This window comes from Paroedura picta, chromosome 10 (genome assembly GCF_049243985.1).
Source record: "Paroedura picta isolate Pp20150507F chromosome 10, Ppicta_v3.0, whole genome shotgun sequence".
NCBI lineage: Eukaryota > Metazoa > Chordata > Lepidosauria > Squamata > Gekkonidae > Paroedura > Paroedura picta.
The window spans coordinates 14,814,895-14,840,300 of NC_135378.1; the positions used below are offsets into that span (position 1 = coordinate 14,814,895).

At 48.7% G+C, this 25,406-nt stretch overlaps 1 protein-coding gene across 2 annotated transcripts in view; it reads left to right on the forward strand.

The window, feature by feature from the left end:
• Positions 1-23,221, forward strand: part of LAP3 (leucine aminopeptidase 3) — a 28,084-nt gene extending 4,863 nt beyond the window's left edge. Inside the window, exons 1-13 of one of the 2 annotated variants that reach the window (XM_077301377.1) lie at positions 212-367; positions 2,098-2,204; positions 3,294-3,348; positions 6,604-6,709; positions 11,205-11,364; positions 14,065-14,229; positions 15,440-15,598; positions 16,499-16,623; positions 17,618-17,706; positions 18,836-18,938; positions 20,381-20,460; positions 21,464-21,573; positions 22,679-23,221. In XM_077301377.1, the coding sequence (XP_077157492.1) occupies positions 266-367; positions 2,098-2,204; positions 3,294-3,348; positions 6,604-6,709; positions 11,205-11,364; positions 14,065-14,229; positions 15,440-15,598; positions 16,499-16,623; positions 17,618-17,706; positions 18,836-18,938; positions 20,381-20,460; positions 21,464-21,573; positions 22,679-22,874 (1,557 nt within the window). In that variant the 5' untranslated portion in view covers positions 212-265 and the 3' untranslated portion in view covers positions 22,875-23,221. Of the gene's footprint in view, positions 1-211; positions 368-2,097; positions 2,205-3,293; positions 3,349-6,603; positions 6,710-11,204; positions 11,365-14,064; positions 14,230-15,439; positions 15,599-16,498; positions 16,624-17,617; positions 17,707-18,835; positions 18,939-20,380; positions 20,461-21,463; positions 21,574-22,678 lie in introns of those variants that run through there. The other variant, XM_077301376.1, reaches the window with a different exon arrangement.
• The last annotated feature ends 2,185 nt before the right edge of the window (positions 23,222-25,406 follow it).

Below are 25,406 nucleotides of genomic sequence, written 5' to 3' on the forward strand. Positions count from 1 at the left end.
TCTTCTTCTTCCGGCTCTCCCAAAAACACTGTTTGCCCTTCCCGGTTTTTTTCGGCACGTGCCCGGCCAGAAAGTAGGTCAAGGCCTGTCCTGCCCCTTTTGGTTGGGAAACTGCCCAACTCTGCTGGCTCTGATTCAATGAAGGGGGCCCTCCCTCTACGACTGGCCAGATGACGGCTCATGAAAGGAATTGGGCCTTCCGGGAGCGGTTCAGAGGACTATAAAGGGACAGGGTTCGCTTCTGGCCCCGAGAGGAGCGCCAGCCATGCAGTGGGCATCTTACGTCTTGCTCTCTCTCCTCCCTCTCTGTCCTGCCTTCCCCACAGAGGCAGAGGAGCCATGCGCGGTCAACTGTAGCGCAAGGAAGGTAGGCTGAAGTGAGTGGTGGGGTTGGGGAGAGTGCATGAGCCATTGGTGGGTCCGGGACCCTCCAAGCCGTAAGGATTTGATCTTAAACTGGATGTTGTGCTGGTCCTGCAGAATAGGCTGTTTCCCTGAGTTGTTATTTGTGGCATTTTATAAAGTGGCTTAAATGAGGAGGGGATGTTGTGGCAAATTGGCCAGCTGAAGAGAAGTGTTTTTTTTTTTAAAAAAAATAGTCTGTGAGATTAGAAAGGCAGTGTGGGGTACTAGTTAAGAGTATTGGACTAGCACCTGGAAGAGCTGTGTTCGAATCCCCACTCGTGCAATGGAACCTCTCTGGGTGACGTTGGGCCAACTACACTCCCTCAGCCTCATCTACCTCACAGGGTTGTTGGGAGGACAGCATGGAGGAGAGGAGAACGGGATGAGCTGCTGTGGACCTCCACTGGGGAAGAAAGCAGGGTATACATGAATTAAATCAACACATTTTAATGGCAGAATTTAGTTAAAATGGAAGCCACTGAGCAGTGCTCTCCTTTGACTGGGTCACACTTTTGTCCTGTTATGTGTCTAGAAACCTGTGGGCAGCAGGGCAGGACTCCAACTGAGTCAAACCCATATTCTTTTGGTGGTGGTTGTTAGTTGTTTCATTTTTCTTTCTTCTGAAGCCTATAACATCTGATCTGGCTAAATGTCCAATCTTCTGCTGCGTGCTTTGCTTTCATATCCTTTTGGGGCTAAATCGAGAAACCACGCAAAGTTCTGTGCTGTTTTCTATTGTGTGTGTGTGTTTTTTAAACCGAATACAGCCCTGTCCTCAGGTCGAAAAATGACTTGGGAGAGTTTGGTTGGCCCTTTCTTCTTTGGTTAAATTTTTTCTTTAAGCTTTCCTCTGGCACCCTTTTGTATCCCCCTTTCCCGCAGCCTCTGAAAGCGGAGGCTCATACTGGGAAGGGCGGTTTATCATGGGAGGGGCTGTAAGCGTGCTGACAGTGGTCCGGGGACATGTGCGCATGATCTGGATCCTTAAAACTTGGGAAGTGGCATTTTCTCTGTGAGATAATAAGCAAGCTGTCACTCTAGTCCAGGGGTGAGCAAACGGTGGCCCTCCAGATGTCCATGGACTACAATTCCCATGAGCCCCTGCCAGCGAATGCTCAAGCCTGTCTTGATCAGGTCCTATGTTTGCATGCACAGTCCAGAAACTTACCAGCGAACTGCTGAATGGTTGTAGAGAAATGTGAGTTCGGTCACCCCTCCATTTTGATTTCTAGCATGTAAAAGCACTCACCCAATATGCTAAACATTTCCAGGGTATGGCTGCATAAGGAACAGTTCATCACATCGCATTCATATGGTCTGCCTTCCAAATCAAATCTGGCTTGTCCGTCTAGCTGGTTCTGAAGACAGGACTCTTTCCCAGGGTCAGTTGCAGACCCTGTGGTGTACTATAGTGGATAAATGTGGCAGAATCTGATCTAGAGAACCGGCTTTTGATTCCTCACTCCTCCATATGCAGCCTGCTGGGTGATCTTGGTCCAGTCACTGTTCTTGCAGAGCCGTTCCTGCAGAGCAGTTCTCTTAGAGCTCTCTCAGTCCTACCTATCTCACAGGGCGTCTTGCAGGGAGAAGAAAGGAAAGGTGTTTGGAAGCAGCTTTGGGACTCCTTTGGGTAGTGATAGATGGGATGTAAAAGCAATGCCATTTCTTTAAAAGCAATGCCATTTCCTTCAGGGCCTTGTCCTCGGAGTCTATGCCACGGAGAAAGATGTGCAATTGACCAAGGCAGGCGATGCTTTCAATCAAGCCATTTCTGGAAAACTCAAGGAACTGCTATCAATGTAAGTAGCAAAACGAGTTCTTTCCCGTGTATGAGAGTCTCACCAGTCCTTAGAGCAGGGGTAGTCAAACTGCGGCCCTCCAGATGTCCATGGACTACATTTCCCAGGAGCCCCTGCCAGCATTTGCTGGCAGGGGCTCCTGGGAATTATAGTCCATGGACATCTGGAGGGCCGCAGTTTGACTACCCCTGCCTTAGAGTATCCAAAGATTAAATAGCTAAGTATTCCTACATGTGTTTTGCTGCCCCACCACCTTCCTTCTTCCTATCCTGTGTCCACTGCTCTTTCCTCCCTGCTGGTCAGGAGGAGCCAGCAATGGGCTCTTCAGCACCTCTCTCCTGGCTGTCTGATGCTGGCTTAGCCCCAGTTTTCTGGGCTTTTCTCATTCTTCTCACTCAGTTTCAATCTGCAAGGAGAAATGCCGGATATAAATTGGTGTAATATCGAATTGACCACTAGAGAGTGCGGGGAGGATGGGGGAAGAAGAATTTATAAATCAGGAAAATGAGAATGCAGAAAATCCCTTTTTTCTCCCTGGGGCTTTCCTGGATGGGAAGAGCCGCCAAACAGCTGTCTCTGAATAGATACGGGGAGCTGTCTGTCCTCTGGAGTGAGGAGTAGCAGGTGCTCTACTCCCCCAAGATCAAGAAGAGTTAGTCCCAAGGCTGGCAAGTTATACTTGTTGAGCACAGTTTGTTACTGGAACTGTCTGATGGTTATCAGGAGGATTGTCAAGTGTGCTCTTCTTCCTGGGAGAATTGTGGGCAGAAAGGGCAGTGACCTAGATGTGGACTTCAAAGAAGTCAGCAGAGCCTGCCAAAGTTGCCACACTGGAGATGCAGCAACTGGGGCTGTTATGTGGGTGTGGAAAATGGCTCCTTCTACCGTTCCCATTGGCTCTCCCAGCAGCCTCCTTTGCAAAGATGCAGAAGCAGCGATGGATCTCTGCTCTTGCAGGTTTCATGGCCTGCTTACTCTAGAGGAGGCTTCTGCTGAAGTCACAGGAGCAAGCCGACCCCTCTTTCTTCCTGCTCAATTGGCCACTCTGCGTGTGCGTTAAAAGGACTCACAAACATGCTTGTGTTCTAGCTCGGGGCCTCCGCTGAAGAAAGGGAAGACCCGCACTTTCCATGCCTTACACCAGGTAGGACACTTACCTTTACTTTGGTACCTTGTCCCCCTTCCAACTGAGCTTTCACATAATTTCTTGGAGAGGCATATTTAACTTTGTGGCGCTGCATCAGAGAGGATAGAGCCCACTTGCATTGTCCAGGGGATGCCCACTGGTTTCCTTTGTATGAGGGACCACCTGTCTGCTTATGCCTCCCGCAGGGCCCTTCGCTGTGCAGGCGCTAATGTGCTCATGGTCCCTGGCCCCAGAGAGAGATGCCTGACCTTGACCCAGGCCAGAGCCTGTTCAGTCCTGGGCCCGACCTGGTGGCATGAGCAACCAGGAGAACTGAGGGCACTGAGGGAGTTGGCAAAGTTTTGTAGGGCCTGTAAAAGGGAGCTCTTCTGCCAAGTCTTTGGTTGAGGCCGGGTTAGCAAGATCGATGGGCCCCCCTCAAGTTCCGCTATAATATCTAGCACACCCTTGTTAGCTGACTGCAGGAAGGAGGAGGGATCTTGCCTTCTCAGTGTATTTTAGATCTGCATTGTTTTTAGGATGGGTTTTATGGGGATTTTATATGTAACCCACCTTGAGTCCAGGGAGGAAGGCGGGCTAGAAATTTAATCAATCAGTCAATCTGGAGACCCACAGTTTGGCCACCTGTGCTGTAAAGTGTGAGAATAGAGAAGGGCCCGTCTAAAGCAGTTGCTCCCAGCCTTTTGGTGTGGTGACCCACAAGTCCAAATATACTTGCCAGTGAGGGGAAGCTCATCCCCTTCTTAGGCAGCCCATTCCAATGCTGAACTCCTATGTGAAATCCCCCCCCCCCCGGATATCTAGCAGATATTGTTCTACACATACTTTAAAGCAGGAGTAGTCAAACTGCGGCCCTCCAGATGCCCATGGACTACAATTCCCATGAGCCCCTGCCAGCGAATGCTGGCAGGGGCTCATGGGAATTGTAGTCCATGGACATCTGGAGGGCCGCAGTTTGACTACCCCTGCGTTAAAGCCTTACTGCGTGTCCTATCTGCTGCCAACAGGAACCTCTAAGTCAGGGGTAATCAAACTGCGGCCCTCCAGATGTCCATGGACTACAATTCCCAGGAGCCCCTACCAGCGAATGCTGGCAGGGGTTCCTGGGAATTGTAGTCCATGGACATCTGGAGGGCCGCAGTTTGACTACCCCTGCTCTAAGTGCATCAACACCCGACACAGGGTAGTACCCACACATCAAATCCCCCCTGAATTCTAAGAAATTCACTTTAGTAACAATTTTCGCTCGACTGACATGTGCAGGCAGTGAGGGAAAAACAGCCTCTAGCGTGTGACATGGAAGAAACTGTTTCCAGGGTCAGATCTTGCTCTCCAAAACCCAAAAGAGGGAAGGGCTGGGCAGGCAAGAGGGAGGCCCTGCCTTTCAGAGACCTTTTTGAGAACCACCAGTTGGGAGAACACTGACCTGAAGCACAATATGGGTGGGTAGGAGGGAGGCAAGCAAACCCCCTTAATGGTGCTGCTTGAGCCCAAAAGAAACAAAGGAGAGACAGAATCTGTCCAGTGTCTTAATTAAGTATAAGAAGATAAAAAGTCTCTTTGACTCATTTATTTAGACTTTGACTCATTTATTTAGACTTTGACTCTTTGGCAGAGTCAAAGTCTAAATAAATGAGATAAGAGACGTTTTTTTAAATACTTAATTAAGCCACTGGACAGATTCTGTCTCTCCTCTGAGCCCAAAACAAAAGCTGCTTGAGGAGGGACGTGTGGCTGAGGCGAGGTGTAACTCCCCCCCTCCCTTCCCCTACTTTACAATTCGGTTTATATAGTTCCCCGTCCTCCCTGCCGCCTTCTTTCCTTATGCCCTCAGGCTGCTTCAGCTACAGGGAAGGCTTCAGGTCTAAAAACAAATTGTTTTGAGAGGAAGGAAAACTGCAAACTCGGCAGTTTAGAGATACGGAGGGAAGTTAATTGGTTTATGCTGAGCGAGCAGGTTCAATGCAGAGTCATGTTGGGGAAGATTTGAAACTCAGTCAGCTCATGTGAGGCAAAAGCTTAAGGCTGCCTCAGCACATTTCTGGGTGTTGTGCCACTGCCGTGGGGTCATTAATTACTGGATTGCCTTGTCGAGGCAGAGAAATCCAGTGACAGATGATAGCTATAGGGCAGGGGTGGGCAGACTGTGGCCCTCCAGATGTCCATGGATGACAATTCCCATGAGCCCCTGCCAGCAAATGCTGGCAGGGGCTCATGGGATTGTAGTCCATGGACATCTGGAGGGCCACAGTTTTCCCACCTCTGCTATAGGGCATCCTCCAAGGCTGTGGGAATGCGGACAAAAATGTCCAATGCAAGGGCTGTTGATCATGCTTCTTTCTGCTGGAGTGGGATATGGCTGCTGCTCATGAGGTTAAAAAACTTGTGCTTAAGGAGTCTTTTTCGAAATGTGCCGGAGTGGAACGGGATCCGCCAGAATTGGATTGCTCCCGCTACCGCAGAAAAGGCCTGTCCCTGTTTCTCCTGCTGCCCACTCATGCTGTGGGGTCAGAAGGAACCTGGAGCAAGCCCAGCCTAAGAAAGACTCCAGCCACAGAAGACTCCAGCAAGTCACAACTGACTCACTCATCCCTGGGTTGTTCCAGGCAAGAGGCGTTTAGCTATTGCAACCCTGGACATCTTAGAGGACTCTCATTCAACTTTGGCCAACCTTGCTTAGCTTCCATGCTTTGGTCTAAGCTAGTCTATTCGGGCTGCTAAGTAAGAACTTGGAGCTCTTATCAGGTGCTCTTGGAGGAACGCAGGACCCTGTCCAGGAAGGGCTTAATTAAAAGAAGTCTCGTATTCGTTTTATCTGGATTTGCACTGAAGAACATAAGTGTCCTGCTGGATCAGACCAGTGCTCCATCTGGTCCGGCATCCTGCCTCACACAATGGCCAATCAGTTCCTCTGGAGGGCCAGCAACAGGATATAGAGGCTGAGGCCTTCCCCTTGTTGTCGCCTCCTAGTACTAGAGTAAGAGATTGACTGCTTCTGACTATGGAGGTTCTCAGTCACCAAGGCTGGTAGCCACTGATAGCCCTTCCCTCCATGAATCTTGGATGATTGGAGCCATACCGTTTTTGACAGGTTTAATGCATTGTTTGGTCCAAATGGCAGAAAGATTATACAGAATTATTGTTTTTATTTGAAGTTGGATTTGTCTCCCATCTTTAAATCCCCCCTCCCCAATAAGTCCTTTATTGATTTTAAGTGTATGACTGAATATTTCCTTTTCTGGTCTCCTGTAGGACTTCTCCAGTGTGGTCGTTGTTGGGTTGGGGAAGAAGGGAGCAGGACTGAATGAGCAAGAAAACTGGGATGAAGACAAGGAGAATATCAGGGCAGCGATTGCAGGTGAAATTTAACTCTTTACTTGTCTGTTGTTACGTAATCTGTTAACAGCCCAATCCCAAGCGGAGTTTTACCCTTTAAGCCTTTGACATCTGAAGAAATGTTAATACACACAAAAGCTCATACCTGGAATATTTATTTTCTTTCTTTTTTTTGCCAAGATAAACTCCCTTTTTATTTTTTATGTAAAAGTATACAGAAAAGAAGAAATAGATGTTGATTACAATATGTCCCCATCCTTTGTCCTCCCACAATCCCCATATTCTGCTTAAAGGTTCATTTGGCGAGATAGTCCAGATAGAAGCTCCACTGCTCCTGGAATTCTTCCATTGGCTTTTTGTTGACTATGGATGTAACTGTTGCCATTTTTGCAAGATCAGCAAGTTTGTCCAGCCATAGCTCAATAGCGGGTATCTCTGTAGATTTCCAGTTCTTGTCCAGAACTAATCTTGCCACTGTCGTAGCATGAAAGAAAAAGTTTCTAGCATATGAGGGAAGTAGGTCCGGACACAAACTTAACAAACAACATATATTCAGCTCTCCTAGGAAACTCAATATTAAACATCTCTTCTAAAACAATGTGTACTTTTGCCCAGAATGCATATTTCTGAACTGTTCTGTAAGGCGGTGCTTTCTTCCCTTAGAGATGAACTGGCAAACACCTTTGCAGATTCCTTTGGTAATGATTAAACCTTTTGAAACAATTAAAAATTAACTATTCATTGTTTAAAAGGAATACCCTCCTCACCTGTGTACCGGAATAGTCATGTACATGATCCCAGCACAGATCTGGATCCAAGTGCATGGTCTTTCTTTGACAGTATCACTCTTTAAAGAAATAATTCATAAGAGACTACCTTATAAGGCTGTACTCGCTTCTTGTATGAGCCAGTGTGGTATTGTGTGCTAGCTAAGAACGTCCAACTAGGGCAGCCTTTCTCAGCTTTTTTACCATTGAGAACCCCCTGAAACATTTCTCAGGCTTCGAGAAACCCCAGAAGTGGTGAAATGGTGCAGAGTATGGTTGGGGAAGCAGAGCTGTGGACACGCCCACCCAGGGCCCCTCCCATTCCCACCCCCTCCAGGCCCATCACTGCCCATCTTGGGAGGGGCGGGCAGTTCGACATGATCATATATGGTCATATTACCCAATAAATGTTTAACACATTTAAAAATATTTTTAAAATTAATTAACTCCCACCCATTCAGGAAACCATTCCAGGGCTGACAAGAAATCCCAGGGTTTCACGAAACCTTCACTGAGAAAGCCTGAACTAGGGTCTGGGAGACCCAGGTTTCAGTCCCCTCGTTACACAAGATTGGGCGAGACACACACGCAGCCTCACCTGCCTCACAGGGTGGTTGTAAGGATCAAAGGGAGGTGAGGTGAATGACATCAGCCTTTCTGGGGTCTCCCTTGGGAAGAAGGGGAGGGCATAAATGGAGTCAGCCAATAAAGGGACAAGAAGTCATGCTTTTTCAGACTGCACAACTGGCCCCTTGGGCAAAGAGAGAGGCGGATGTGGGAGTCCCAGGTGGCCTAAATTTCTGGTATTCAATTGAAAGCCGCCATCGGGCTGTGATGCAGCCCTCAGACTCACCTTGAGCCTCTGTACCCTCAGTGCCTAAGAGCCTCTTGTGGCGCAGAGTGGTAAGGCAGCCGTCTGAAAGCTTTGCCCATGAGGCTGGGAGTTCAATCCCAGCAGCCGGCTCAAGGTTGACTCAGCCTTCCATCCATTCGAGGTCGGTAAAATGAGTACCCAGCTTGCTGGGAGGTAAACGGTAACGAATGGGGAAGGCACTGGCAAACCACCCCGTAGTGAGTCTGCCATGAAAATGCTAGAAGGCGTCACCCCAAGGGTCAGACATGACTCGGTGCTTGCACAGGGGATACCTTTACCTTTACCCTCAGTGCCTGCATAAGACCACAAAAGGGCTAAGAAGAGTTGGGTTTTATACCCTGCTTTCCACTGCCCGAAGGGATCTCGGGGCGGCTTAGGATCGCCTGCCCTTCCTCTCCCCACATCAGGCACCCTGTGAGGTAGGTGGGGCTGAGAGAGCTGACTGCTTGTGGAGGAGTGGGGAAGCAGACCCAGCTCACCGGATTATAAACCACCGTTCTTGATTCCTGTACCAGTTCAGGCATTCATTGGAAGCCCTAGGAAGTTTGAGACTTGGCTTACAATGCGGGGAGCCTTCCTTTTTAGAGCTGCATCATCTAAACCAGGGGTAGTCAAACTGCGGCCCTCCAGATGTCCATGGACTACAATTCCCAGGAGCCCCTGCCAGCGAACGCTGGCAGGGGGCTCCTGGGAATTGTAGTCCATGGACATCTGGAGGGCCGCAGTTTGACTACCCCTGATCTAAACCTTCGGAGCCAGATCCCACCAGCTTTCCTGCTGGTGGAAAGTGAGAGGAGCGGGTCTCCCTTGACACGCCCCTCCCGATGGCTCTGCCTAGGATCGTGACATCTGAATGGACAGAAGCCCTGTGGGACAGGAGCTGTGGAATCCTGGATCCTGCTCATTGCACAAGCGTTCATCACCCGCTGCTTGAAGACTGAGGGGGGGGGTGCACCCCCTCCCTAAGCAGCCGAAACCACTGCTGAGCTATTCTTGTTGTACAAAAATGTTACCTAATATTCAGCCAGTACCTTTCTGCCCACAATTTCAACCTATTATTGGGAGTCCAAATCCTCTGCTGCCCACAGGAAGCGGTCCCTGCCCTCCTCTCAGGTTCAAATACTTCAAGAGAGCCATCCAGTCCCCCCTTAGACTCCTCTTCTCCAGGCTGAACATTGCTCCTGCAGGAGAGAGGGGGCTGGGATGAGAATGAATGAATGAAGAATCCGGTGGAGGTCAGCCCTATCCAGGTCCCTTACAGCTGAGAGGGTATTAAATATTATCAGAGTTTAAGCCGGTTCCTAAAGTTGCCTCATGAATCAAACTGATTACAGGGGATGTTCTCAGGTGAAACGCTGAGTATGCTAACTGAGCATTAGTTTTATGGCCTGGTGCTAATTAAGCATTAGTTTTATGGCCTCCCTTTTTAATAACGACTGTACCTTGACCAGTCGAAATAGCCATTATCCTTTTTCTGTGTGGGGCAGCTGGGCAGAACCCTCTCCTGTTCTGGGCAGAATTGCTAGCAGGCAAAAAGTGGCAAGATAAAAACCATCCAAAGTGCACTCACTAGTCATGGGTAAGTCGCTATCTCATGTGATTTGCTAATAGCTCTGACCTGGATGGCCCAGGTTAGCCCAGTCTTAATCAGATCTCAGAAGCTGAGCAAGATCTGGCTCTAGGTGGTATTTGGGTGGGAGACCTCCAAGGGATGCCGGGGTCATGACATAGAGGTTGGCAATGTCGAGGCCTAGGTGGGGTTGCCAAAAGTCAGCTGTGATCTGATGGCACCTTCCACCACGGGAGGCACTGGCAAACCACCCCGTATTGAGTCTGCTATGAAAACGCTAGAGGGCGTCACCCCAAGGGTCAGACATGACTCAGTGCTTGCACAGGGGATACCTTTACCTTTACCACGTTTGCTGTTTGTTGGTGTAAACGGGACTGAGTTTTATTTTCTGAGCCTCCTCCCCTGAAAGCTTCTTCCTCCCACCCTCAGGGTCCTTAATGCTTGTGACAGTCACTCTGCTTTGTTGAGTTGGGAAATATTGCCCTAGATTCTTTGCAGGTTTCTGTTCAGAGCCAGGCCCGAGCATACACCCAAACCTAGAGCTAGATTTTAGGAATCGACCTGCTTTCTCAAAGCACAACAGCTAATTATGTGGAGCGGCAGCAAATAAATCAAGTAGAAGCATACAGAAGGTGTGATATGACTTCACTCCTGGGAATCCGGGACTGGAGGTCAGCCGGTCACTTCGGAGGTAGTGAGCTAGTGAGCATGTCTGGGTTTTTGGGTTTTGCGAATTGGAGCAATGTCAGGGAGGAAAGCTGGCACCTGTGGTCCTGCCTGGGTTTGCTCCTGCTGTGTTGAAGCAAGTAGAAGCACGCTTTGGGTCTGGGAAGGTGCCTTTCTCCTTGGGTTTCTTTTTCCCTGGCATGCCCTGGGTTCCTACAGGCGAGGTGGTCCCTCTTTAAAGAGACACAGTTCTGGTGTTTGCAGTGAGCAGGTAAAAAAGTCCCTGTAGGTTGACTCTCTTGTTTTGTTCTAAGACAAGTTCACCTGGAGAAAATAGTTGATTTGGAAGGTGGAGTCTGTGGCATTACATCCTCCTGAAATCCCTCCACTCAACAAATTCTGCCCTATTTAAGCTCTGCCTCCCAAATATCCAAATATTTCCCAACCTGGAGCTGGCAACCCTAGCTGTAAACTGCAACCAGATTCTGAGCAGAGTTATACCCTTTGACATTCATGAACTTAGAGGGATTTAACTCTTTTTGGGATTGCACTAATGACTTTGCCAAGTTCTGGCTTGGGGCAGGAGGTTCTTGGACTGCTGAATTCTAGGGGATTCATGCGAATGCATTTTGTTCCCCAGCTGGATGCAGGCAAGTTCAGGACTTGGAGTTCCCTTATGTGGAAGTGGACCCCTGCGGAGACCCCCAGGCTGCGGCAGAAGGAGCCATCCTGGGACTCTACGAGTACAATGAATTTAAGCAGAAGAAGAAGACGGCGATTGAAGTTCAGCTTCATGGAAGGTGATTAGCCAAGACAGTCAGACTTGCACAACACAGGACTGCCGAGGTTCTTCAGACTCACTCTTCTTGATGGTTACTTTAAAATAGCCAGCCGTCGGGTTTCATAGGTCTTCTACCCCCCACATCCCAATAGTTTGGGGAGTTCTTTCATAGAAAAGAAAAAGTAGATATAATAATAATAGGAGGAAGTTTTTGCGCCTTGCTTTTCACTGTCTGAAGGAGTCTAAAAGCGGCTTACAATTGCCTCCCCTTCCTCTCCCCACAACAGACACCTTGTGAGGCTGAGAGAGCCCTACTATTACAGCTCTAAGAGAGCAGCACTATCAGGGCTGTGGCCAGCTGGCTTCATGAACCCAAGGTCACCTAGCTGGCTTCATGTGAAGGAGTGGGGAATCAAACCCAGGTTAGAAGCTGCCGCTCTTAACCACAACACCAAGGTGTTCTTTTGTAGGACCCTGTACAGCAGTTGCCTTTGATCCATGGGCCGGGACCCTCCGGTGGTTGTAGAGTCCTACCTGTTAGGCTGTCAATTATGGTCGAACGCCCAGTTAATTTTTTTGGATTGACATTATTTGTAGACTGCGAGGGACTAAAGGTGGATTAGGCATCATGAGTCAGTACAGACAAAGTGCATTTTGGCTTTAGAAGTCTGGAACAAACAGAACTGAAACAGGGCCTGAATATCCAGATGACACCATAAGTGGTACTGAAATTACCTATGTGGAATTCTGCTTCCAGTAAGCGAAACACAGCAGGGCAGGCAACAGTCCTTAATCATTTGTCCAAGCAAGTTTGTAAAGGCCTGCTGAGCAGTGCAGCCTGATGACGTGTGCCTTTCCTTGCTGCTTTTTGGAAGAACCCGCTGCTAGCCCGCCCCCTGCCTCTCTTCGCATGCTGGCTGAGAGAAGCAGTAGGATGCCACCCAGCAAGGGAGAAGATTTTCTGCACCTTCCCTAGGAGGAAAGGCTGAAGGGTCTCAGACTTTCCTGCTTGGACAAGAAATGGCTAACGGGAACCTAAGAGAGGCTTATTAAAGATATGCATGGGGTAGAGAGTTGGCCAAGAGAACTTTAGGGGGTCTGCCCCTGAGTGGTGGAGCACAGCAGGCTTCCAGGGGACCCAAGTGAGCCGTGGCCAGTAGGCTGATTGCAATTGGCCCATTTATTGTGCCCTTTTTTAACCTCATAGTGCTTAGCGTGGTTCTCCCTTCCTCCATTTTCCCCTCAGTTGCTTATGCCAACAGCGAGTTCCTGGTCCCAAAGTCATCCAGCGTGTTTTGTGGCAGAATGAGGGCTTGAACCTGGATTTTTCCCATTCTAGGAGGGCCCCCAACCTTGTTGAACCCTACCTGTGGGCACTGGGGGCCACATAAAAAGAGCTGCCTTGTGAGGAGAGGGAACCAAGTCACAAGATGGCTGCCAGAAAGACTGGTTCCAGTCACAAAATGCTTAAACAAATAGTTCAGAGGTTGTAGGCTAAGCATCCTTTGACAACGAAGGCAAGTGATGCCTCCTGGGCTCTTCTGAAACCCCACCAACCCCTATGAAGATGAAGAGAGCTTCTTTGCTTTATGAAAGAGGTGTGGGCCCCACAAAATGCCATTTCATTCATTCATTCATTCATTCATTCATTGTTTAAGTTTTATTGTATCAGCCATTGGCCATCACAGTACTGTCAAATCTACAGAGTATACAAAAACATGAGATAAAATGAAAATGATATTCTAAAGCCACAAAACTAAAATTGACTAATAGATACAGAGTCAGAGTTAAAATTATTAGGACAATGCAATTTGTTTACATATTTAGACCTAATCTTCTTGGTGGGTAAACCCAGCATTGGCAGGCACCAGGAGGTGGGCATGGCTGTTTTAGTCCAGCACGGTAACAACAGCAATGCATCATCCATAAAGGTAAAAGTATCCCCTGTGCAAGCACCGAGTCATGTCTGACCCTTGGGGTGACGCCCTCTAGCGTTTTCATGGCAGACTCAATACGGGGTGGTTTGCCAGTGCCTTCCCCAGTCATTACCGTTTACCCCCCAGCAGCAAGCTGGGTACACATTTTACCGACCTCGGAAGGATGGAAGGCTGAGTCAACCTTGAGCCGGCTGCTGGGATTGAACTCCCAGCCTCATGGGCAAAGCTTTCAGATGGCTGCCTTACCACTCTGCACCACAAGAGGCTCTATAGGTGGGTCAAAAATCCATAGGTGGGTCAAAAATGGTGCAGGCCCCATACAATCAGTGGGGTCCTTAAATGACACCTTTTCTGGTGCCTGCCAAGTGTCTTTAGATAGAGCATATTTCCCAGCAAGGCTTTTGACTTTGGAGGTTTAAAATAATGTTCCTTTGACAGCAGCCACCATCACAGCACAGAGATTTTTTACTGTGTGACTTGGAGCAAATTGGAGCAGCCATTTTGTGGCTGCCTGTGCCCACCATGCTGTGTTAGAATTCCCAGACGTGCCTGCAGGTTCCCAAAGGTTTGGGTGATCCCCTTCTCCCCAATCTTTTTAGTTTCCCTGAGCATTCCTCTGCATTGCCTAGTGTTCCCACAATCCCAGACTTACCTTACTCTCCTGGTGCTCCTGTTAATGAATGTTGATGCTCTAAAACCCAGCTCCCAATAGAGAGAAGCTGAATTCTGGTGTGTCCCTGTAAGGATACTGCATGACTCCACTGTCTGTTTTTTCCATTTAGTGATGGGGCTGAAGCTTGGCAGAAAGGCGTGATCTATGCACAGGGCCAGAACTTGGCCCGAACCCTGATGGAGGGCCCAGCCAACTACGTCACACCGACCAGATTTGCTGCAGTGATTGGAGAGAAGCTGAAGAGCGTCAGCAGCAATGTGACGGTCCATATCAGGTAAGGCTTGAGGTTGTGCTGGCAGATTAGCGCTGCCTTTTTCACTTGGAGCCTGTGGTGGGTTGAGGCAGCTGGAATGGAATGGAGAACAGACCACTGTGCAGGCATGATCTGTCTACTCTTCGGCGCTAGCGTTGGGGACATCTGTGTCATGTTTGTTGTGAGGTGGAGTAGGCCCAGTTCCTTCACTTCATCCATGTCAGATCTCTCAGGTGGAGGGCCTTGGCTTCCTTAACTGAGTCCATCCATCTTTGTTGGTTGTCCCTCTTTCTCTGCTACTTCAACTTTTCCTGGCAGGATTGTCTTCTCATGATGTGACCAAAGGACGATAGCTTCAGTTTGATCAATTTAGCTTCTAGGGCAGATAGAAATCTTTTAACTGTAGCCTTTTTAACTTTTACGAGCTCGTAGTATGCCAGAAACCTAGCAAGCTGATGGATGGCCCCCAGTCAACCTCCCATGGAACTTTTTCCAGTTCTAGTTCTTAAGACTCATAATTGAGAAGCAGGCCCAGAAGGCAGGGATTTCTTACCTGCGCAGGTGAACTTGCAAAGATGTCAAGTGCTGTCAAGTCCCCAACCCCTTTTTGAGCCTGCGGGCAAATTTGGAATATTGACATAGCGTGGCAGGTACAAGCACAAAATGGCTGCTGCAGGAGGTGGGTCCAGCCGCCAATGTTTGCCACAGATTAACATCAGCAATACAGTGTAGACCAGGGGTAGTCAAACTGCGGCCCTCCAGATGTCCATGGACTACAATTCCCAGGAGCCCCTGCCAGCATTCGCTGGCAGGGGCTCCTGGGCATTGTAGTCCATGGACATCTGGAGGGCCGCAGTTTGACTACCCCTGGTGTAGACCTATGTGCTGTGGTGGCCGTTGCTGCACAGCCAATCAGAAGCCTTGCTGGTCAACAGTTCTCCCTATCCCCACCCACTTCCTAAAAACCTTTGGTGGTCACCAGACAAGGTGTTGGCAGGTACTGTCATGCCCAGGGGCGCTACGTTGGGGACTCTGGACTAGAATATTTTCAGGCAGTTTGTACCATGACGATCCCCAGGTGAAAGATGGAGCTGGGCCCTTTGCCACACAGCCCCCCTGCCAGGCCGTAGAGGGGGAGACCCCTGTCTTTGCACACAAGGTGGGAGTTGTTCAGCTTTATCCTTTCTGTCCTGTTGGCAGTTGAAATGATGGAGCTCCATCTCTGTTTCAGGGATCAGGCCTGGATTGAAGCCCAAGAGATGCAATCATTCCTCAGTGTGGCCAAAGGCTCTGATGAGCCCCCAGTTTTCTTAGAGATTCACTACAGGGGCAGCAGCGACCCCCAGGAGCCCCCCTTGGTGTTTGTTGGAAAAGGAATTACATTTGATAGGTAAGTACTTGGTGGCACGTATTTGGGGAAGCAGAATCTGAAACACACACACACACACACACATATACCAAGTGGCTCAGACAGGAGTGTCACACTGCTTGAAAATCACCTCCGGGACCTGTATGCTCCTGGTTATTTCTGACCCCACGAGAGCAGTGGGTTCAAAAATGGCCTCCTCGGGCAAGTGAAAAGCAGGGTATAACAACCAACAGTACTACTGTTTCTAATTTGAGGATGATAAGAGTAAAGCTGGTGAAGGCTGCTCTTGTGTCATTATGGATTATCTTTGTGATTCAATGAGTTTTATCAATATTTTATTTATTTATTTTATTTATCATACTTCTATACCACCCTCCCCGGACGCTCAGGGCGGTTTACATTATAACAGAGAACCATACGGAAAACAGTCTGTGGAACATGTACATCGATAACCAACAATTGCAACCAAACACAACACAGTATAACAGTAAACAATCGTAATACAAACAGGTCCAGGGCTTGTTGATGGGATTCTGAGGGGGGTGGCTTATTGATTGAAATCTGGGGGGGGGGGGAGCAGGGGCCCTTTGGTCGCTGTAGATTACGTCTGGTCTCGGCCAAATACCTGGTGGAGGAGCTCCTTTTTGCAGGCCCTGCGGAACTGTTTAAGCTCTGTCATATATGCTATATATGAGAGTCTTTATGGTATTTTTCCTTTTGGGGATGGCATATTCCTGTTGAGGGGTGTCCTGTCTTGATGGTTTTAAGATTACAGCAGTTCTGTTCTGCTCAGGAGGTGAACTGTCCCACTCAGTAGGGGGAAGAAACTAGAGGGAACATTAGTCGTGTGGGTGTGCAACCACCCAAGGATCCACGTTTTCACTAAGCCCTAGTGGTGTGTCTGCGATGCTTTTTTTCCAGCGGTGGCATCTCCATCAAGCCGTCTTCGGGCATGGACGCCATGAGAGCCGACATGGGGGGAGCGGCAACCATCTCCTCAGCCATCGTGACGGCCGCACAGCTGAAAATCCCCATCAATCTCATTGGTAAGGCAGGGGGAAGGGGCGGGGAGGAACAGAGGCTCTCAATGGTTTGGGAAATGGGTGCTCTGCCATTCTGCCCTCGCCAGGGCTGACCGATGGAGAACATGCCTGGGTCTTAAAAGCCAGGAAAAATATCTCCGTAAAAGAATGCAGCCGGAACTCAAGTGCAAAGTCAGGAACGTCAAGACAGCAATTAAACCCAGTGGCTGGAATGAAGGATGGCTGAGGGATCGCCAGGGGAAACAGCTCAAGCTTTTCCTGCCAGGTGGATGATGGGAAAGTCTCCCAGGGATTGAGATCCAGATGGTGCCAGGACCCTGTCCCTGCTTGCCACTCTCCTAATCCCAAGAGGCAGGACATGTCAACAACATGCTTGGTGTAGAGAGCCAGCTCAGTGTAGTGGTTAAGTGTGGTGGCCTCTAATCTGGAGAACCAGGTTTGATTCCCCACTCCTCCACATGCAGCCATCTGGGTCATCTTGAGTCCTGTTAGAGCTGTTCTCACAGAACAGTTCTGTTGGAGCTCTCTCAGCCCCACCTACCTTACAGGGAATCTGTTGTGGGGAGAGGAAGGGAGTGAGGGGAGTGAAATAGACCACAAAAATGGCTGCCAGTCTTTCAAAAAACCTTCCTCCCAAACAGGGAAGCGAAATGGAGAGGTTTAGATGGAGGCCAGCCCAGGATGGGCTTGGGAGGCTGGAGCTGCCAGCTCTGCCCCCACCAGGGCTGGGGCTGCTTCCCTTTGCAATCTAGTTTAACCTGGGATCCGTCATGGCAGCAGGGAACTCTCAGCTCCTGGGCCCTGCTGATCCTTGCTCCCCCTTCCCCCGTTTTAAAGGGGTTTTTCTTCATGCGTCTATTGCTAAAAATCCTGGATCTGAAGACCATTCCAGTATATGGACCCAAGAGATTTCAGGAATACCGACATTTGATATATATATCAGAGATCCTGAGGTCTGATGGCAATTAAGAGTTAATGTGTTTTTTCCCCCTCTCAGGTCTGGCACCTCTGTGTGAAAACCTGCCCAGCGGGAAGGCAAACAAGCCCGGGGATGTCGTGAGGGCCAAGAGTGGGAAGACAATTCAGGTTGGTGTGTTTCAAGGGTCTCTCCCAGCACAGCTTGCACAGAAGGAGCAAGGGTTGGTTGGCTCTGAGCAGAGGAAACACTTCTCCTTGGAGATCAACCCCTGTAGAGAAAATCTGCTCTTGGTGGACAGTGGGTTGAATTTCTGATTTTTCTGTCAAAGTCCTGCCTAGCCTGTTTTCCAGCAGTTCTTCTAAATGCTTCCTAGCCTAAAAAACTCCTGATAGGTAGACAGCTGGGTGACTAGCTTTGGCTAGTCACAGTTCTGATAAAGCTGTTCTCACAGCAGTTCTGTCAGAGCTTTCAGCCTTACCTCCCTCACAGGATGTCTGTTGTGGGGAGAGGAAGGGAAGGTGATTGTATGCTGCTTGGGGACTCCTTTGGGTATGGAAAAGCAACATATAGCAACTAGCTCTTCTTTTCTTTTTCTTTTGCTGTCAAGTCACAGCCAGCTTATGGCGACCTGCTCACGACAAGAGATGTTTTCAAAACAAGAGATGTTCAGAGATAGTTTGCCATTGCTTGCCTGTGCGTCATGACCCTTGGAGGGGGGTCTGCCATCCAAATACTGACCATGGCTGACCTTGCTTAGCTTCTGAGATCAGACTAGCTTGGGCCATCTAGGTCAGGGCCTTTTTTAACTATCTAAGTTCTTATGCATAGAATTTTTTTTAAATGCACCCTTACCAACCACAATGGTATTCACCATTCTTCATTCTCCTGCATGGGTAGATTCCTGTTCAGTAGCTTTGAGACTCCCTTATCCCCCTTCTGTGGTACATGAATTCAATTTACAAGGTAGCAGTTGTAATATTTGGGAAATACCCTGAAGATCAAATTGTCCTTTCCAAACTTGAAGATTATGTTTGTTCTCCCTAACTTTGGGGACCCGTGGGGTTCACCATTGCCTGCCTCTGTGCCTCAGCCCTGCCCTTTCTGGGTGGTCTCCCATCCAAGCACTGGCCAAGGCTGACCCTGCTTAGTTCCCAGGATCTGTTGAGATCAGGCTAGCTTGGGCTATCGGGGTCAGGGCTTTCTTCCTCGTAGTGTACTGAAATAATGCCATGATGATGATCCAATAAAAAAAGAGAGGATCTAACCCTTTCTCCCTGTCTCCTCTGGTTGTGAAAGATTGACAACACCGATGCCGAGGGAAGGCTGATCTTGGCCGATGCGCTTTACTATGCACACAGCTTTAACCCAAGGGCCATCGTCGACGCTGCTACATTAACAGGTATTGTCCCTTTTCATTGGTTTGTGGTTTCCATCCTTCGGGGTTGCAGACTATCTGCTGAACAATGACAGATTCTCTGAGGATAGAGTCACGGCCCCAAAAGGGAGCTTCCCCCAATTACATCTGCTACCAGTTTGCCCCCGAGCTCAATTAAAGGGGTTGGTTTTGTTCCTTAAAGCCCTCTGTTGCTTGGGTATCTGAAGGACTGTAGGATTCTCCCATACATTCCTGCTCAGGAATTTAAATTGCGGGGAAAGGCCCTCCTGACCGTCCCACCAATCAATCAATAAATTAATTAATTAAAGACGCTCATTGGGTGGGGATGCGAGAGAGGGCCTTTTCAGTGGCAGCCCCTCAGTGGTGGAAGAACCCCCCCCCCTGGAAGGTGTGTGCAGCCTTCATACTGTGGATCTGTCAGCGGCAGTTGAGGATGGTTTCATTTAGGACCGCATTCTGCTGACCTAACTTTTATCATATGATTTGCGGTCGCAATTGGAGTTTTTAATCTTTGCCTGTTATAAGTTTTATCATTGTTGTTTTTACAGTATTCTATTGCTATCATAAGGGACCTTGAGTTCTGCAAAGGAGAAAGGCCGTGGAGATGGCTGAAATAAATAAATAGGAGGGGAGCTCCCCACCCTCCTTGTCTCCTCCACCTTCCCTACTGTTGCTGAGAGAGCAGTGGGGTGCCTCCTCGCTGGCCGGCTCCCTGGCCCTTTGGGAAGGCAACGTGGCAAGTCATGCAGGCCCCCTGGCTGCTGCCAGCCTCTTGCAAGGACTAATCACCTTGCAAAAGAGCAGGAGCCGTTTCCGCCCTCCCTGCAGCTGGATGACGTCCAGCTCTCCTGGCGCTTCCACCACTCAGCTGTGGTGACTCTGTCAAGGGTCCCATAGTTAGTCCTGTGGTTAAAATCCACACCATCCTTGGGCCAGTCTGGCAGTCAGGTAAATGGAGGGGGTGTCCTTTATACCCAGACTAAGGGTGTGTATTCAGCAGAAACTAGGACAAAAAATAAACCCTTCCCGGTATTTTTGGGAAGTTATTTAAGTGGAGAACAGAGCAGAGAATCTGATTGGTTACTGCTATAGCTGAGCGCAAATAAAAGCCCCCCCCCTCCCCCCGGCTTTTATTCAGGGATATTCAGCTATACCAGCCTTTTTCTATCTTTTGAGCATGGAAGTACCACTGAAATATCTTTCAGGCTTTGAGGTACCAGGCACTGATGACAGCTGGCCCCATCTCCTTGCCCTGGAAATGAGAGGAGCCTCAGCCAACAAAGGTTTAAATGGCCAGAGCCCTCCCCTTTCCACCAAATCGGTGATCTCTTCTATCTGACATTATCCAAGTACCACTCAAAGCAGAGAGAGAGAGTGCACAAGAGATGCTCCTACCAGCCTGGAGAAAAACAGATCAGTAATTGTGACTCTCCGGTATTCTCTAGGGGCCATGATTACTGCGCTGGGATCTGCAGCCACAGGAGTTTTCACCAATTCAAAGCAGCTGTGGGATCAACTGTTTGAGGTCAGTCATGGGACAGAGAGCAGCTTTGTGGCCTATCAGGGAAGGTGATGGCTCCTGGCTTGGGGGCCTTAAGAGTGGATCCTTCTGTGGAAAATAGACACTATTAGCCTGGATTTCTGCAAGTGGGATGCCTCATGGTGATCTTTCTGGGAGAATCTGGCTGGTTGCATTGACATAGAAGTTCTGGAGCCCAGTCCAACATGGTAGTGCTTAGATGCCTCCCTTTCAAAATACAGAAGGCTAATGGGATGTTAGGCTGCATTGCTAGAAGTGTAGAATCTAGAACAAGGGAAGTTATAATCCCACTCTATTCTGCGTTGGCTAGACCTAATTTGGGATATTGTGTTCTGGGCACTGCAGTTCAAGAAGGATATTGACAACTTGGAACGTGTTCATAGAGGGGAGTCTAAGGTGGCTTTGGGGTTGGAATCCAGGCCTTACGAGAAGAGGTTGTATGCGTAACTTAGAGAGGAGGGGGGCAAGGGGTGATAGGAAAGCTGAAAGGCAGACGTGTTGAAGAGGGGCCAACTTGTTTACTGCAGCTTTCGAGTCAACTTCAAGGAGCAATGGGTTCCAATTATGGGGAGATTCCACTTCAATATTAGAGTTTTCTGAGGGTGAGGGCTGTTCATAGATTAAAGGTGTTGCCTCGTAGGATGGTGGAATCTCCTTCATTGGACATTCTTAGGTGGTGATCGGATGGGCACCTGTCAGGAGGTTGTTTTTTAAGTCCCTGAGAAGCTGAAGGACTGGACTAGATGGCCCTTCTAGGGTCTCTTTCAGCTCAATGCGATTCTGAAGTTTTAAGTGCAGCAAAGTGCATCTGACCATCCTACCACTCCAGGGAGCAAAAAGCTTAAGAGGTCCCCCCCCCCCCTTAAGTGACTCTCCAGATCATGGAGAAAGGCCTCAGACTTTATTAGGTGGAGAGGTAGGATAGAGGTAGGATCCACCCCACTGCCTCCCTTTAGCTCACAATGCATTACCGGTGTTTCCTCTGCAGGCTAGTGTTGTGACTGGAGACCGTGTCTGGAGAATGCCTCTCTATGAACATTACACCAAACAGGTTACAGATGCTCAGCTGGCCGATCTGAACAACATCGGGAAATCCAAGTAAGTGGCTGACAGCCGGAATCTGTAGTTGCTGCTACGACATGAAACTTCTCGTTCGAGTCCTTGTGTCAGGCAGGAGTAAGAATGCAAAAATGCAGTATGTGAGGAGAGAAATTAGAGAGGCTCTTGTGCCACCATGGCCAGAGGAGCTTAAAGGGTGTGGTTGGAACAGTGCCGGAGGCAAGGCAGTTTCCCTCGAGAAATGTACTCCTGCAGATCAGAAGTCCTAGGTTGGTAAGAAGTGAAAATCAGTTTTGGGAGCCCTACGAAGATGGCACCGAAGTCAAGAGGATAGAAATCTTAAACTACCGTTAACCATGACTTTGACATCTGAAAGCGAAATCCTTGGTTTGGGTTCTAAGTGGCAGTTGTGTAAATCCGTGTTTCCACTGTCAAGCTGCTGCAGAAAGATCTACACTGGCTGCCCATCTGTTTGTGGGCACAGTTCAGATAGCTGTTTCGTACCTGTAAAGTATGAATGGTTTGGGAACAACGTCCTTGAAGGACCACCTCCCCCTGTGGTCCTTCAGTGGTGGCCAACTGTGGTTCTGTTTCCATGAGCATGCAGGAGTCCAACTTGGTATAATAAGGCATGCTGACAAGGGCTCATGGTAAATGTAGTCTATGAACATCTGGAAAGCCAGTTTTGGCACCCCCTATCCTGTAGACCGGAGTGGGCAAACTGCGGCCCTCCAGATGTCCATGGACTATATTTGCTGGCAGCGGCTCATGGGAATTGTAGTCCATGGAGGGCTGCAGTTCGCCCACCCATGCTATATAGACTGTTCAGCTCATCAGATAAGATCGTTCTCATAAGTCCTGCTGTGTCCCCACTATCAAAAAAACACTGCACAAGACTCATCTGAATTAGCTTCATGTTTTAAAGTTTTTATGCATTGGCCAGGTTTTTACTGCTGAGTTCAGATTAACAATGTAGAGTTTTGCTAGCCACATCAGGCAGGTTCCCTGGAGAGAGGGCACAGAAGTGTTTTCAATTGAATTTGAGCTTGCACAATGAATTTGAGCTTGCACGGTGCACGGATTGTCACTTTTACATCAATCGTGAAAGAGGGCCAATAACGGCAATCTTTGTCTTTCCGCTCAGATCTGGAGGAGCGTGCACAGCTGCTGCCTTCTTGAAAGAATTTGTCACAGCCCCTCACTGGGCTCACCTGGACATCGCTGGGGTGATGGAAAACATGGACGAAGTTCCGTACCTTCGGAAAGGCATGGCAGGGCGGCCCACGCGGACTCTAGTCGAGTTTATTACCCGGCTGAGCCAAGACAAGAAAAGCATCTAGGGAGTGACCAGATCTGGCATTCTGTAACCTCCAGCCTTAAAATCTGATATGTGGTTAATTGTGATACGGATTCAGAAATAGCTAACATTCCCATAGGTGTGGATTTTCTACCAGAACACCCGAAGGACAACATGGTGTTTTCAGCAAATTAAACAAAGAAATACTATAATGATGGACTACCGGCTCATTTGTAAAAGGTCCTCACCAAACAAAGATCTCTTCTCCAGCCCTGCTTTTTGTTATGCTCTTTTTGTACATTTAATCCTGAAGGAGCTGTCGGAATCCGACCTAGAAAGCAGGACTACGAATCTGTCACAGGCAATAAACTGAACTTTGAAACCTCCAAAGTATTGTCAGATTCTTAACCCCATAACCTGTTCACAGCTGTCCAAGCTGGAACGCCACCGTGCTCCTCTCTCTTTGGTCAGATCTAACATGATGGGTGTTATTGCTGGGGCTTCGTCTATGAAGACAGTGCTAACAGGGCTTCCATCCTAAGACAGGTGCCTGTACGGAGGCCCTTGCAATGGAAACTGGACAGAGGGGCAACAGTGAGATGCCAGAGTCATTTCAGCAGGGGAGCTGTGCCTCTGGCTTCAAGGGAAACACGAGGGTGGAGGGAGAGATGGCTCCCAGCGGTGTGTGAAGTCATTCAAGGCAGAAGGGTAAGGCCAAAAGGGCAGTCCCGAGATAGGACAGCTGAAAGGAGTGAAGGTTATGGGTAGGGCTGGCACCAGCATACCCTGAAGAGGCATACCCGCTGCATCCAGCCATGTGCCTCTTCTGCCGCCCACACCCCCCAGCTTAACATGCAGCCCAGTATGCTATTGATTTGCCTTGGAAACACAGCTTTATGCAGTATCCCCATGTTTCCCAGTTAAGGGAATGACAAAGATGATCTGATTCTGATGGTAACAAGAAAAGGAAATTTTACTTACAAAAATAGCACATATTACATGACACTATGAACATATTCACTCCAAAAGGGTATGCTTGTTAGAGTTCAAGCCCAGACAAGAGAGAGAGGTCCCATATCCAATGAAACAAGGTAAAGCAAGAGCCAGGGCCTCAGCTTCTGTGAGATGGTGAAGTGCACTCCAGAGAAGTCTTAACACTTTCCCTCCCAGATCCTCTTACAGGCAACATCTCCTTGGGAAGGAACCAGTGGATGGTGCAGAGCAGCAGTGCTTCTGATAGCCATGAGGGCAATACAGTCAGGCAAAGGGGGTATAGGGGTGTGTGGGCAGCTGTGAGGGCATGTGGCAGGAAGGCTCATGAGCACGGGACAATGTGGAGGTGTGAGGGTAGAACAGGAGGTGCAGATGAGGCAGGCAGCCTCCCCCTTTTTCTTGCTTACCAGGCTTTGAAGCCCCCTCATGGCTAGGGTTGCCAACTTGGGTGGGAAATACCTGGAGATTTTGGGGGAGGAGCCTGGAGGGGAAACCTCAGTAGGGTATCACACCTTACAGTCCAACATCCCACACACAGAGAGCAGCAATTTTCTCCTGGAGAACATCTTGGACACCTGGAGATCAACTCTAAGAGCTGGAGATCTCCAGGTGCTACTTGATGAGTCATGGCTGCAGGTGAGTGAAGAGAAAATGTTCCCTGCCTCATAACACTAGAACAGCCCTTCTCAACTTTTTTATCATTTCGAAACCCCTGAAACGTTGCTCAGGCTTTAAGAAACACCAGAAACAGCATGATCAATTGTGCTTAATATCATTGGGAAGCACAGCTGTGGACCCAGGGCCCCTCCGCTCCCCCTTCAGAGCGGGTCTTCGGTCATTTCAGAAGAGGGGGGGGCAGGTCAATCTGACCATATAGTCATACCATGCAATACATGTTTAACACATTTAAAAATATATATTTACAAATTAATTAACTCTCACCCATCTGGGAAACCCTTCCAGGACCATCAATAAAGCCTAGGGTTCCATAAATCCCTGGCAGAGAAAGCCTGCTGGAGAGGGGACAATGAAGGCACTTGCTTGAGGCCAACCGAGAACATCTGCTGGGCCCCCCCTCAGATGCCCTTCCATGACTGAACAAATTTGATCTCCCCAGTGTTGTTGTTATTTATGTTGTGTTATAAATTGTTCCTTGGTTGTTATGGTGTTGTATTGAAACTTGTATGTTATAGATTATTATAATGTTCCATGTAAAATAAGGAGGCCAGATTTTAACATTGGTTAAGAGGGCCACTATTGACCGGGGTGGGGGATTCTTGATTAAAAATTTGGTCTATATGGAGCAACACAAATTTTCATAGAACACACAGAACGCAAAAATAGTATTGTAATATATACTTTTTAATTTCAACGTAAGTACAAATTGCCAGGTGCCCCCAGATGTCCCTCCAATCTGGTCACCTTAATGTAAAATTACATAATGTCCCATGTAAACCGCCCAGGGCCGTTAAGAATAGGCGGTATAAAAGTTGTATTAGGCCTCCTGCACAGGCCTTGAGGGCTGTATTAGATGGCCCGGCGGACTGAGGAAGCCAGCTGGCCTCCCAATGAAGCCTGGACG